Below are 14,542 nucleotides of genomic sequence, written 5' to 3'. Positions count from 1 at the left end.
AACTGTTCAATGAAGTTTTAAAGAATGACAAATTACTAAGCTTGGAAAGATCATCTGCTAAATTCTAGGGAACACAGAGATTGTGGTGTCTCAGTCCTAAGAGATATTCAAAAGCCATCTGGATATAGTCTTAGGCAACTGGCTCTTGATGGCCCTCTTTGAGCAGGGGAGTTGGACAATATAGACTCTGGAGATTCCTTCCAGTCCCAACCATTGTGTGAATCTGTTAGAGGAATGCCCTGATGCCGTGTTAAAGGTACTTCAAGAATTTAGTGTTATGTTTTCTGTCATCCTGTTTCTGAATTGGCTGTGGGATTACAGGGAGATCTCTTTATCTCAGTTCTTGTTGCCTTTTCAGACTTCTATGATGTCTGTAAACAGGGTTTCTCAGTAGTGCTTACAGTAGTTGCTGATTAAAAACCCCCTGCATCTGGCACAAATTTGGTCACATAATCCATTATTCCAGGGAATCTTAGTATCTTTTCTATTGACTAGAAATGATGATAATGCTGTTTTTGTACTCTCCCTGCACATCTCAATGCACTAATAGCTTTCTGTATTTCCACTACAATACTTCCAATGTATGTCCTTTATGTTTTTGTTTTTTTGGTTTTTTTGTGTGTTTGGTTTTAGCTTGGCCTTTTCCTAAAATCTTCACAAAGTTGTTGAATGCCTCTTGCTGCTCTCTCTTCCTGTCTTTTCCCATAGGAAATATTACTATGTAAAACTTGATACCCTGTCTGTGCCATCGTAAGATGAATGCATAACCTTTTCAAATGGCATCTGCCCGAATTTTGCATATTCATCTAACACAGGAATACTTGATATCAGTGGCCTCTCAAAATACTGCCTTTTGTAGGCAGTAAAAAGAGTTCCAATTTTACATGGGTTCTTCCTTGTGCAGAAAGAAGGGAATATATAGTTACTTTGTTTTCTTATTTGTTATATCCTGAAGTTGTTTTACTCTGCTCTAACTTTGAGAACAGTGAGGCTGCAGTGGGGTTCAGTTGCTCAAGCCCACTGTTATCCCGTTGTGGTTCATTACTGGTGTGTTGGGATTGTTGGTCTCAGCAGTCAGCAATGAACTGCTTACATTGTATTTATTTAGATCTTTGGATAATGCAAGTAAAGATTGATACAGACTGTAAGCTCTGGTGGAGGTCACATTAGACACTGCAAAAATGCAAATGAATTACTAAAGTGAGAGGAAAATGTTGTTATCCCCCACTGAAGTAAGAAGCTGCTTACCAGCCAGTTTAGCAGGGAAGATGTTTTTTAGTCTAAAAAACAGATATTTGCATTTCTAAGGAAGTGAACAAGCACTATTAAGAAAAATTGACAGACTGTGTCTCAAACATGGAGGAAACAGAAGGAGTCAGGATGAAAGATGTAAGTCTGTTTAGATCCCAGAAACATTTCAAAGCCTGTTGTGATTTAACTGATGAAGGAATATGAAGATCTCAGAGGGAATGGAGGAGTGCACCTGAGAGTACTCAGTGAGAAGTTAATCTCTTGCGGATGAATTCTCAGACCAGAACTTGTGAATAATTTTTCAGTGATTGGGAAAATGTGAAACATAAGGTGTGCACAAGGACCTGAGCTGTGATTACCTCCTTGTTAGTGCCAGTTCAATATGGATGTAGGTATGGATCAGTGTAACTGCATTAAACATAGATTTTGTCTTTTTGGTGGTAACTTTACTAAGCATTCAGCAGTGTTGTCAGCTTTGAAAGTTATTGATAAAATGTATGACTGATTTTTTTTTACCTGAATTTGGCTTAAATGTGATTTAAGGGAACTAAAAAGGCATACTTAATATAAAGGTATAGCATTACCATACCCTATAGCATTTGTGTATCATAGAAGTACAAAGGAAATACTAATAGGTGTAAGTGTTGCTGTCATCACATCCCCCTTGTCAGTGTAGTCACTCCATTGGTGGAATGGAGAGAGAGCTGTAATTCATCACCCTTTCAGAATTTCTTCCCCCACTCTGATGAGGACTATTGCTTGTCTAGACTGTCACTGTGTGTGCAGCTCCACATGTTCTCTCAGCTCTGGATGATTTTCTATTTTGTGTTTATTTTCTGGTGGGATATTGGATTATCAATCTTACTCCCTGTGTCAGAGATCTGACTGATCTCGGTAAACTTTGTTCTGGACTAGATGGCTCCTGTTGTTTGCCAACCTCTGCTTTTCCTTTTTTTCTGAGGAAGTCAGGAGTCTGTTCCTGAAATAACTTGTCCCAGGTCTGTCCTAATCTGTTGTGTTGTCAGCTCTGGTTAGCTCCTTGCCAAACTTAAGTAGTACAGTGCATTTGGTATCGGTCACCAGCCTCTCTTCAGTGTGTCACTTTTCTTTTGTAACTTCAGATAACAAATACTTCTTTCTAGAGTATTTTATTTTTACAGTTTGCAGTATTCCATTTTTGTGACAGATTTTCATGTTTGGGTTCTATTCTCTGAGTTAATTGAAACTATTAAACACTTGAAATATGTCTGGAACCACAACTGTCAGAAATAAGGTTACTTTCTAATTACTGTCTTTCTCGTCACTAGTATCAGTTGTTTCCAGGTGCAGAATGAAGCACTGTCTTCATCCCTTCCCATTGTTTTTCATGCTCAGGGAGATTTTCAGCTCTGGTGAAGGTTTCAGCTATTCTGCTTTTCCATCTTGCTAATTCCTTTTATTTCTCTTAATTATTTCCCGCTTCCCCCTCAGATAATCATGTGGGGTTAAGTCTGGGTCCAGATGCTTAGAAAAAGACCCTATTTGTTTGGAGACACGTTACTGTCTTCTTCTGCATAGGGTGTGTACTGAGTGGAGCCCACCACTCAGTGCTCCCGTGGCGGGAAAGTGGAGCTTCTTGTTGGTTCAGATTTTGGTGCTGCATTTTACTGTGGGAAACACAGGGAAACTGTGCAGAGGCATAGTTTTTTCTGTCACAGTCTTGTGTAGCTGCTTTTTGACTGCAGTTTTTTCACCTGTCATGAGTTGCCGCACAGCACATGGTTGGCAGGCTGTGCCTGTGCTGATTGGTAACAGAGTGAAGTAGTAAATTCACTTAGTTAAATATCTCTAGGAAATCTAAATGCATCAAGGAGTTTACCTGGGACTTCTGTATTCTGATCCATTAGGGTGTAATTTGAGCCTCTTGTGAGTATGGATTGTGTGACAAGAATTGGTTTACCTGGTTGTGTCCTTAGGTATGAGTGAGAAGGAGAGAGTTTGAACTTGCATGAGGACAAAGTGAGTCCTCTTACTTTCATTTCTTTAGAATTCGAGATGATGGGTTTTTATTGTGATATGTCATAGAAAGATACTAATTCTTTTGTTAAAATAATTCAATAAACAAAGTGATGAATGGATTACTGTTTTTAGTGTTGAGATACTAAAGTTATATCCTGATTTACTATACCGAAAGTATTTGCATAAGAATGTAAGATAAACTCTATTCTAGGACTTAGGATACACAGCAAGATCTAAAAACAGTATCTCAGGAGTTATCCAGTACAGTTCATTTGCATTTTCTCATCTTACTCTGGAACAGAAGATAAATAGATACAGTCCCCACAAAAATACTGCCTTCAGATGTATCAGTTAATATGATTAGGTACATTGTAATTTTATTTCCATGTGAAATATAATATACTGCTAATGCAAAATAACTGCCTATCTTTCCAAAATTCCTATTTCTACCTTCCCTGTTAAACTGTGCCCATCACCTGTGAATGTGATCTTACTTTAAAGCAAACATAAAAGAGGTAAATCTTAATCTATAGAGTGTTGTACTTATGCAGACATTCATCTCTTTATTACTGTGATGCAAATCAGTTTAATGTGTGCCAGATGAAAAAAAAAATAAAATTATCTCATTACTACTCTTAAGTAGAATGGAGTTCTGGAGTTTTCTGTGTACCCACACCTTGATTTTGCAGCAAAGAGAAGGCATATGACAGTGGCACTTGATCATTTTCTTTGCAGCAGCATTCGTACTGATAGTGCTCGGTAATCAGTGTCGTGTTGTTTTCAGCCATAGAATCCTCATGCTCTATTAACTCTGGTGGTAGGAAAATGGCTGTTGGCAATTTTCCATCATGTCAGTGCTCTTAGTATTTACGTTAGAAACAGTATTTATGAAGGCAACAAAAGTATTTCTTCTTTTTTCCTCTCTCCAGATATTTCAGTGTTGAGAGTTGGAATGTATTTTCTGTGTTCTATTGCTTATATACTGTAGAGGATACATACACAGTACTGTCCTGTTACTTGGAGTAACAGAAACCTGAACTCATTTCAGTCTGTCCTGGTTTGAGCCATACAGCTCCTTGTTCGAATTCCCATATAAGGCTGAAACGGAGGAAAAAAGTTTATAAAAAGAAACTTTGTGAAAGATTTTTTTCCTTGTTTAATACTGTGCAGCAATTCATAATGATCTGTCCAGGTATTATTTTAAAAGAAAGGCATTGTTCCTGTGCAGATCAATATAACCTAGATGATACACAATTCATCCTCAGTGGGTGATTGCATTCATTTTTCATTTTAACATTGAATCATTTGATATACTTTGAAATAACAAAGCAATGATCTATGGACTGGGGGTATCAAAACTGAAAGAAATTTAATAATATGCATGTCAAATAAAATCAACAGATTTTTATTTTCTTAAACTATAAACTAGCTATCACCCAGTGTCAAGGCTCAGTTGCTTGAAAACCTAGCAAAGTTTTTCTTTCTTTGTTTCTGTGAAGATATATTCTCTCTCCTTACCCTCCCCAGCTTTCTCTTGCACATTTTTTTCCCCTCTTGGATCCTTTAATATTCACATTGCATTAAATATCTGCTATATGTATCAAACACTCCGAGAATCCATCCATTGTTTATGTCAGTTAATGTTAAGTAATACTTTGTACAGCAATAAGAAGCAATAAAAACCCCAGCAATAAACTGCTGTGTGGTAGTGATTTCTCCTCAGGGTCTGCAACAAGCCATTTGATTTGACCAGAATAATGGCAAACAATTTTAGACCTTTGCATTAACTCTGCAGGCTAGCGTCCGTGTGGGTTGTTAAGTGTCAAGCTTACAGAAGGGTAGTGGTGATACAGTTCTGGAGATAAAAACTGATGTGTGCCAGAATAAGCATTTGGCTGAGCAGAAGCATTAATCGAAGATTTCCTGTGGGGGTGTCATCCAGGTCATTTGTGGCTTCTGTGCATTTGAATGCTTTACATGTGCTGAGATAAGACAGAATAATACTATTAAGTTTAAAGACAGCTAATTTAGGGTATTTAAGTCCTAACTGCCAAAAGTGAAATACTGAATTGATTTAGTTTTCAGAAAACATGCACTTAGTATTTTCTGAAAATAGGGTGTTTCAAAGTGTCTCAAGGCAAACATTGGTTTGAGAGAGATTTTACCAACCTTGTTGCTATCCTTGGGATATTGGGCTTTTTGGTGTGTCATCCCATTGTGTTGTTCCCCTGCCTGCCTCCTCCCTCCCCCCTGTATCTTTTTAAGGGGATGAAAGTATATAAAGAAGTCACTTGGTTTTCCAGAACTAACTTCTCTGACATAAACTAATCAAACAGTGCAAAAAAGACAAATCAGCAGCTAATTTAGATATTTATCGCAAGTACCATTATCAGTAGAAAATTTGGGTATTTCTTACAATAACTACTGTTTGACTTTGTTTTTTAATGAGATCTGTCACTTTTTGTATTTGGCTTGTTCCTAATAAACTTGCATAAATCATGAAATGATACTGGGCTACAGAAAAGCATCTTCTACTTAGTGAAAAATTACTTTGATTAAGGAATCTGAGTGGTAGAAATATGTACCCTTCTGGTAAACAGTTCTATTTTTTTTTTTCTATGGCTACAGTAGCATTCATTTAGGAAATTGCACAAGGCCTTTAGAGAAATTTAATAAAGCTATTGATTGCATTATGCAGTACAAGGAAAGGGCAAAAACATACTTATGGCATGACTTAAATAAACTGATACTAGTCCATGCTTCCTCTTAATTTGTTGAATTTGTTGTCAGAAAAGTGGACATCCTGTGGGAGCAAGATACGTGCACCAATATCCTGAAGAAAGCTTCTGAAGAAATTAATGAAAATAACATTGTGAGAGGCACAGAGATAAATTCAAATTATTTTTGTAGTGTCATTTTTGTAATAAAAGTAGGAATTATAAGGGAAAAACATGGAGTTCATGGAGTGAACAGTTTATCCCTGAATACCTCCTGGATTTATTAAGGAAAATATATGCTTGACAGAAAATTCTTGTCTCTCAGTTTTATGTTCTCATTTACAATTTTCAGTGTTTCAGGGGTCTCAGATATTTATTTGGGAGACTTCTCATGTATGCTAGCAGAAAATTTGAAGAAATAATTCATGAATCTAGTTTTTTGGTTTTTTTTTTCCCCTTAGTGCTTTTAACTTTTACTATGAGTATTAGAAATTTAATACTGTCATGTTCTGGAGTATCATGCTCTTGGTTACATTTCAACCAGCAGCTAAAACAAATAAGACTGCAGTTCATAATGTTAGTAAATGTGGATGTCTGTTGGTGTTTATTCGTGCACTCATATTTATATGTATAGTGAGGATGTGTGCATGTTATACCAACATCCTTGTCCAGCTCCTAATGGGGGTGGTTAAGTATAGTGGAATCACAGTGATGGAGAAGATGCTTTGGTGTTTTCCAAAGAGTAGGATGGTAAAGCAGGGGGAAAGGCCCCACAAATTCATGGTACTCTGCATGAGAGAGCTGGATCATTTTGCATTTAATCCTTTTCAGTTCTAACCTTGCTCTCATTTTAAAATAGGAGTGATGCTCCTAGTTTGTGCTTTGATATAATGGTTTTTAACAGAACCTGGAAGATACATGACTGAGTGGCAAAGATTGAAAAACAGTATAATTTGAGCACATTGCACAGATAGTAAGTTCATAGATAAAAAACTCCCATCAAATGTGTGTTTGCTTTATGGCCAGTTTAAGTGTGAAATTGCAAATTCCTATTTTGCACTATGATGATAACTGGATGATAATGTCAAAGGATTATATTTTGATGTAAGCTCACATAGTTATGATGCCTTAATTAAATGTTTGGAAATAAAGAAAGCTGTTGAGCTATGTACAATTTTTGTAACATAATTTCTTTTTCAAGAAAGTCACACAGAAATAGTTTTTTTAAAATTCCAAATGCTGTCCTTGTTTTCAAATAATTGTACCAGTATAGCATGTTAGTGTGAAGATCCAACATATTTTTGTCTTGTGATTTTTTTTTAGCTGTATAATTTTTAGTTGTTGGTCATGAATGTCTCTGTGAAGGCCAGGAGGCGGAAACCCTTTATTATTCCAGCACTACACGGGACTCTGCACTGCTGTATCAGGAAATCTCAAGTAACAGTTTTATGACGCATGAGGATATTATTCTCTGCAAGCAATAACACACATTTCTATTTCCCCAGCAATATCCACATAATCAAACATTCACAAGTGCTTTACAAAGAATTTAATTAAATAGTGCGCAGAGTGACTGGATGCAGCATGTACACAAGCCGTTATATATTCAGTAGTTCCTATTTTGCAGTTAGTGCAAAACACTTTCGTGCAGTAATATGTGTGAATGATATTTCCATCAAAATGTGCATTATCACTCCTCCTTTTGTACCTTAAAAATGACACTAAAACCTTAACAGATGTCACCTCCAGGATCACAGGATACCTTGCTCAGGGCTCTAATGGTGTGATAAACAGGGAAATACAAATTCTCATGTTGAGACTTGAACATCACACATTGTTCCTCTGAAATCAAACGTTTATTACTCCCCAGAGAAAGATATGGATTATTGTGTCTTTTACCACAAAACTAGACGTGTTTGGAATTTTATTTAAAGGTAGTAGAATTTTTTTAAGCTAACAAAGACCAGACACTGAAAAATTAACATTGAAACTTTGATATTCAGAATTTAGACATGGACAGTAAGTAGCAAAAAATTTTGATTGTTGATGTATTTTCACAGACCATTCTGTCAGTCAGTGGAGATTAAGGAAGTTTCTTTTGCCTTAAAGTGTAGTGTATCAGACCCTGTACTAGAAAATGGTAGTGTGCTCATACTCACTCAACATTATTGGTATGCTCATGTCACCTGCAGGGATTAGCATTCTGGAAACTGACAGGGTTATCTAATATGTTTTGTTTTCTCTCTTCAGAAAAGCCGTTTCAGCAGTAGCCGGTGCGTGAAAGGACTTTTCAGGCTTGCAGAGAAATGGGGCTATGTTGGATGAAAGTGATTTAAAATATCCCTCTGTGGTTGCCTACCTGCAAGGCAGTTATCTGTCCATCAGACTGGAAGGTTTTATTGGTGTGTCAGTGCTATAAAGTATCAGTCCAAACCAGCAAAGCAATACCAACGACACAAATAGTAAAAGACAGTCTATAATTAGCCTGTAAACGTGTTTAGTGTGAGACCTCACCCTTGTTTCCCAGTTCCACAAGAGTTATTTCAGTTTATTACTGGATGACACTAACAAAATCTATCCGTTTTGGTGGGAAAGAAAGACCAAAACCTGCAAGTGAACCCAAAAGAGAATAAAGAGATTAAAGGATCAGTGAAAAATAGGGACCTGCTTTTACTTTAGTGCTAGTTCTGTTCTGTGTTTAAAGGGATATGCTGAAAACTTAATTGGGGTAGATAAGAACAGTATTCATCTTCTGAAGACACTTTTTGGAGGAAAGTTGAATTGGTGTAGGAGAAGTTAGGGCTTTCTTTACAGAGTTGAGAATGGAAGAGATCTCTGTTTAATGTTACTGAAAACTTGCCATTAACTTCAGTTATTCCACCTGGTAATGTTTGTGTCTTTTTTTTTTATCCCATCCTTATTCCTTCTTTGTATCGGAGACAGGAGCTTTTCATTTTGCATGTCATTTATAACAAATTGCTGTTATTCTGAAAAAATTGTACAGTTCAAGCTTCAACTGAAGAAGAAAAGGAAAGCATGTGGTTTTGAATTTACTCACATGCCTAATCTTGAGCACCATGTTTTGGATTTTTACCTTATTTTCTTTAATTAGGCTCATGTTCTAGTGTTTGCTTTTCTATAAAATATTTATTCCTTAGCATTTGAAGTGTGTCTGTGATTTGGATATTTTCTGCATGTATTTGGAAGTAGCTGCTAGACGTGTATTGCATTCTCTAGGAGGCTGGTATTTTTATGCTTCTTGAAGCAGGCCCTTTTTAGGAATGCTAGAATATACCCAAATTCTCATTTCCCAGTATTTCTGTGGCAACTTCCTATGAATCTTGGAGTAGAGCTCCTGCAGTCTGTTTGTTCTCCAAGCCAATTCCAGCACACACATCGGCAAGCCAAAACAGACAAACCTAGGAGAGGTGTCAGTGCTGTAATGCAATTTAGAGAATTATTTAGAATAATTAGGTCAGAATTTCTCTTGTTCATGTTAGGAAGTCACCCAGTGAACGACCACCTAGACAGACTTGTGATAACTGCCAATGAACTAGCTTTGGAAGCAGAAGTAGTAGAGGCAAATGAGAGAGGAGCGTGGCAGCCAGGCTAATTAATTGAGAAGTCAGGGTAATTAGTTTGACTGGAGGGAGCACCATGCTGATGTCACATTGTAGCTTCCAAAATTCTGTGTGATCTTTAAACAGGTTGTACTGGGCTTCTGACAGACAAACAAGTTGTTTCTGGGGTCTTTCAGATGTTTTTTGCTGTGAAGCAGAATTGTGTATTGGTTTATTTCCTATGGAAATTTACTATAATCAATGTAGTTGGTAGTCAATTTAGTTCCTTTTCAATCTTCTGCAGTTAAAATTTTTCCAAGACACGTATTGTAGTATTGAGTTGTTCAACCTCATGCCACTGTGAGAGATTCCTTGGTGCTTTTTTTTTGACTTGATGAAGGACTATCTCATCTTGGTCCTAATATTTTGTCACTTACTGAGTACAAAACTGAATTTGCTTAAGTTGCATGTGGTTCCATTGTTCCAGCAGGCAGGGCTTAGAGGTGGCTGTCAGCAGTCTTGCTCCCAGATGATGTGTGCTAGCAACAGGGCACACCAGAAGATGCCTTGTTTAGTAAGAACTGGGGATTCTGAACAGTTTGCCATTTTTCTTGATGTTATGAAATGGTATCTCTTCATTGCACCCCTAAATGTCAGTCATTACATAGAGTTTGATGTGTAAGATCAAGCTGTTCATAAAGGAGTTGTTTTAGTGAAAATACAAAAAATACTTGTAATAAGAGTCTGTGTTACTGTGCTGATATGGTGTAGTAAACATGAGAAGCAGTATCAAACCCAGAAGTAAATCAACAAGGTGCTATAAATAAGCTGGATTCTCTATAGAATGCTTCATTAGAAATACTAAGTACTGTATTACATCAGTAACATGGTAATCACTTGTGAACAGATAGTGGCATAGGATGAAAATGAGTATTTTATCAATGTTTCCTAAGAAATATTACTAGAGAGAATTTTTGGTTGTGGTTTGTGTGATTTTTTTTTTCCCCCCATGTATGTTATTTAAAATGTTTTTAGTAGTGATTTATGGTCCTTCTTACAGCAGCTCTTCAGCACAGTAGCTCCCACAAGGAGTTAACATGTATTTTTTCTATTTCTAGATCTGTTGGCTGTGCCTAAGCATCCTTATGCTGCTATGGAAAACTGGGGACTGAGTGTTTTCGTGGAGCAAAGGATACTGCTAGATCCAAGCATTTCTTCTATTTTATACCTACTGGATGTCACCATGGTCATTGTACATGAGCTATGCCATCAGGTATTTAAGGTGTTCATGTATTTGATCTTAATGTCAGAAACCATGTGCCCCTTTTCAGAACTGAAGATGGATTTGTATCGTACATATGGATGGTTGTGATTTCTGTTGTAACTGGAATCCATGTAACATGGAGGTCTGTAAGACACATCCCTACAATACAGAAACTGTGAAGACTCAAAATGGGGATAGGAGAGAAAATTGGTAGCAATGAACAGAATCTCTTTCTTCTGTAGTGGTATATTCTGTGTGTTTGTGTGTCAGTGTATTTGTTACTGGTATGTAGAATAAACATGATGGTAGCAGATTCATGCTAAGTTTCACGTTCATGTCAAAAAATGTTTTGTCTGAAGTCAATTGGTAGTAGTGTTTGTATTCTGTCATATATACACATTTCCATTTTCTTCTCAGTTTTTTTCCAGCTTGGTAGTGACCCTTTCTGTTCACTAATGGTGGATAAGTGAGTCTTTATGTGTACAGAAACTATTGTGTCAATAAGAAAACTTAAAATAATAAACCCATATTACAATTTATTTTACGTTTTTCCCATCTTCTTATCTCAAACTAAACACATTACAAGTGTTAGTAATATTGAGTTGAATGCAAATGTTATTGAAGAAATTTGCTACAGGGGCAGGAAACGCTTTCTTATACTCATAAGAGGCATAATCATAGCCTTCAGGTTAAAATGAATGAAATTCTACTGTGTAATCACCATGGCTTACATCTGTGACTTTACACAGTATTCTTTAAAGGCAATGCAAATGCTTAACACTTTCTGCAAATAAAAAGTACCATGTAAAAGGGAGCCATTGTAATGGCAGTCTGGCAGACGAGCCTGAAAATAATGTTTGGTTCATGTTTGTATTTCACATTAAATTGGTCGATGAATATGAAATCCTCAACTAAGAAATTTAATTTTTATTAAAAGTTATTGTTGGTTTGATCTTGATACTATCATCTGATTTTGCTATAAGCTCTTCACTGTGCAGTACAATAGAATAGTACACAGTTCAGCTAGAAAAATTACAGTGCCTTAGGAATCATATGTGGAAAACATACATTAGGTCATCAAGTCACAGCTCCTGTGAGTATTAGATTTTTCCATGTGATGTGTTTGTAGTGCTGGGTTCAGTGCTCCTGATTACAGGGTTATATGGCTTCCCTTAAAGCCTTTTGGTTAAATCTGATGGTAAGTAACTTTTCCCAAGTGTTCAGCTTAAGTCTTGATTTTTCTGAAGTTGTTTCATTACTTCCAGTTATTCTTTGCACTGCTTTGACAATTTCCTCTGCTTCCAGAGCAGTTTGTACTTCAGATTTGGCAATTATCACATCGGTAACTGACCAAGTTTGCTTATTTTATTCTTACATACACTGAAACTGTTTTACATTGTTCTGGGAATTTTAGAAGATCATGAAGTAGGCAAAAACTATAGCTGAATTTATTTTAGGGTAGAAATATGCTCATAAAGTGCATTTAAGTTACCCTATAATTGCAGATGAGGAGGTTGATGTCCATGTTGATATCACTTCCAGTGCTGTTTGCTTAATTAAAAGTAATTTCCTCTATTCCTGCTGATGATGTTTCTGTTTCACTGCCATGCAGATTAGGTCTTTGCTCAGGTGCTTCATTGGATAGCTAGAGAAGATAGAAAAAATTAATGTTAAAGAAGCATTGTTTCTACTTCTCGGATACAGAATTGAATCACACAGAATATAGATTATTCACCTGCAAGTAAGGTTTAAAGGGAGGAACACTCAAAAAATATAACCTAAAAAACAGTCTCGCACCTCTATCACATTGTCTTAATTTAGCCCTTTTTTCTACCTTTATCTTACCATACTCAGAAGCCCCTCAAGGAACTCTAAACAATACCATCTTAGCTGAAAATGTACTGAACCAAGACCAAGTTGGGTCCAGGATCTCTTGTCTCTGCTGTTTAATTGTTATTTATTCACTGCATTTTTCACGTTCTTTTGCTGTGCATCATATCACCTGTTAGCCTGTGGTGACACATGAATATTCTTCCCCTTCACTCATTTTTACACATAGAATAACAAAAATTAACCAAAATCTCTCAATTGCAAGCAAAACTAGAATCTACATTTCTACACCTCCAGTTTTACTTTTTATTTATTTGGTGTTTTTTAGATTTCAGGGAGGTGGAAATGGAACTCTTCTAAAACATGTGTTTTTTTGTTTTTTTGTTTTTTGTTTTTTTTTTAAATAAGAGTTGTGTCATTGTCCAGTTTCCCTGACTTTAAACCCATGACTTAAAGATTTATGGAACATATCAGAGCATGCAGTAAACTGATCTGTATGAGAGCCCTGTTACTGAGAGTAACACAGCAGTTGCTTTGCCAATGTTGTTTCCAAGATTAGAGAAATCAGATTAATATTAAAAATCCATATTATTGTCTTTAGACTTGACTGTTAAAAATTGTGATTACCAAACTTCCACAGTGGTCAGGACAGATAGAAAATGCAAGACAACACTGCAAAAGGACAAATACAGTGGTTGCTAAAATACAAGTAAAAAGCGTGTGAGAAGAAAGGGTTTCCTGTCCAGTTTTTTGACAGCTGACTTTTGATGTTTGACTGGTTATTTTAGGTACCTGTTTTAGGAGAGATGCATGAAAATTACTGTGGTAGTTTTGGTTCAGTAATTTTGTAGAGGGCTATTTTTTGATATTTCAACTTGAGTGTTCTTTCAGAATATTTTCTTTTATTTATTAAAAAAAAACCCAACTCAATCATATGAGCGTTTTGGCATAAAAGCTTATCCTCTGAGCTCCAAACCATGAGTTAGTCAAAACAGATGTATTTCTACCAGCTTAATTTGATAGCTTGAAATAATTACCATAATTCATTAAAATAATTCTGTTAAGGTAGTAATCAGTTTTATTTGCATATCACAGATCAGTTCCACCTATAGCCTTTGAAGAAAGAGTAATTTGAATTTATGCATCATTTTTGTCATAGTTTTCCCACCTGAGCACAAAACTTGGTGTGACAGATTGAGTTACAGAGGCATGAAAGCAGAAAGAAAATTAAAAACTTCTAAATCAACATTTTTTTTATAATCTATAAAAAATAAACCATATAGGAAAGAGCATATCTGTAAATTAAGTACTTTCTGCATATCAGGTTGAATATAATACATGAGGGAGATGAGAAATTTATGTGATCAGTACATTTCAGAATGAATTGATGGTCTTCAGGCAGATAGAGCCTATAGTCAAATACACAAATAAATAAATAACTACTTAAAGAAATTAAATGCTTTACTTACAGTTTTCCTTTGATATATGTAACACCTAGGAAGATAATAGCACCTTTCTGCTGGAAAATCTGGCTTTCTTGCTTATAGCCTCTGGGTACTGCTCTGTCTCTGACATACATAACTCTGTCTGATACTGTTCAAAAGTAGTTAAGCAAATTTCCAACATTTTCATGTTGATATCACATACTGGTTTAATGCCTTTAAAACATTTCTTCCTTTAGGTGGATAATTAAACAAATAGTTTTAATTGTATCATTAATAAATGAACCCAGAAAACTCACAAAGGAGTAGAAGAAATTGTCTTTTGTAACACCATAAATTAATGTTACTAATTCAAAATACAGGATGAGGTATTACGAACTTTACAACCTTCATATTTTTAAAATCTCTCTGGCTAGTCATAGTCCAAAATGACAATTTTACCACTGGTTTCACATTTGTTCAGTAGTACTCCTGCAATTC

General features: G+C 36.0%; 1 protein-coding gene across 1 annotated transcript in view; it reads left to right on the top strand.

The window, feature by feature from the left end:
- The window catches only part of LOC131572753 (thyrotropin-releasing hormone-degrading ectoenzyme-like), a 209,869-nt gene that overhangs the window by 68,874 nt on the left and 126,453 nt on the right, over window positions 1–14,542 (top strand). The window contains exon 4 of the mRNA XM_058826073.1: window positions 10,645–10,799. Within this exon, the coding sequence (XP_058682056.1) occupies window positions 10,645–10,799 (155 nt within the window). The remainder of the gene's footprint in view (window positions 1–10,644; window positions 10,800–14,542) is intronic.

The sequence above is a fragment of the Poecile atricapillus genome, chromosome Z (genome assembly GCF_030490865.1).
Source record: "Poecile atricapillus isolate bPoeAtr1 chromosome Z, bPoeAtr1.hap1, whole genome shotgun sequence".
In the NCBI taxonomy this organism is placed as follows: Eukaryota; Metazoa; Chordata; class Aves; order Passeriformes; family Paridae; genus Poecile; species Poecile atricapillus.
Note: the sequence above shows the minus strand (reverse complement) of the source record. Positions and strands in the feature narration are given on the sequence as shown.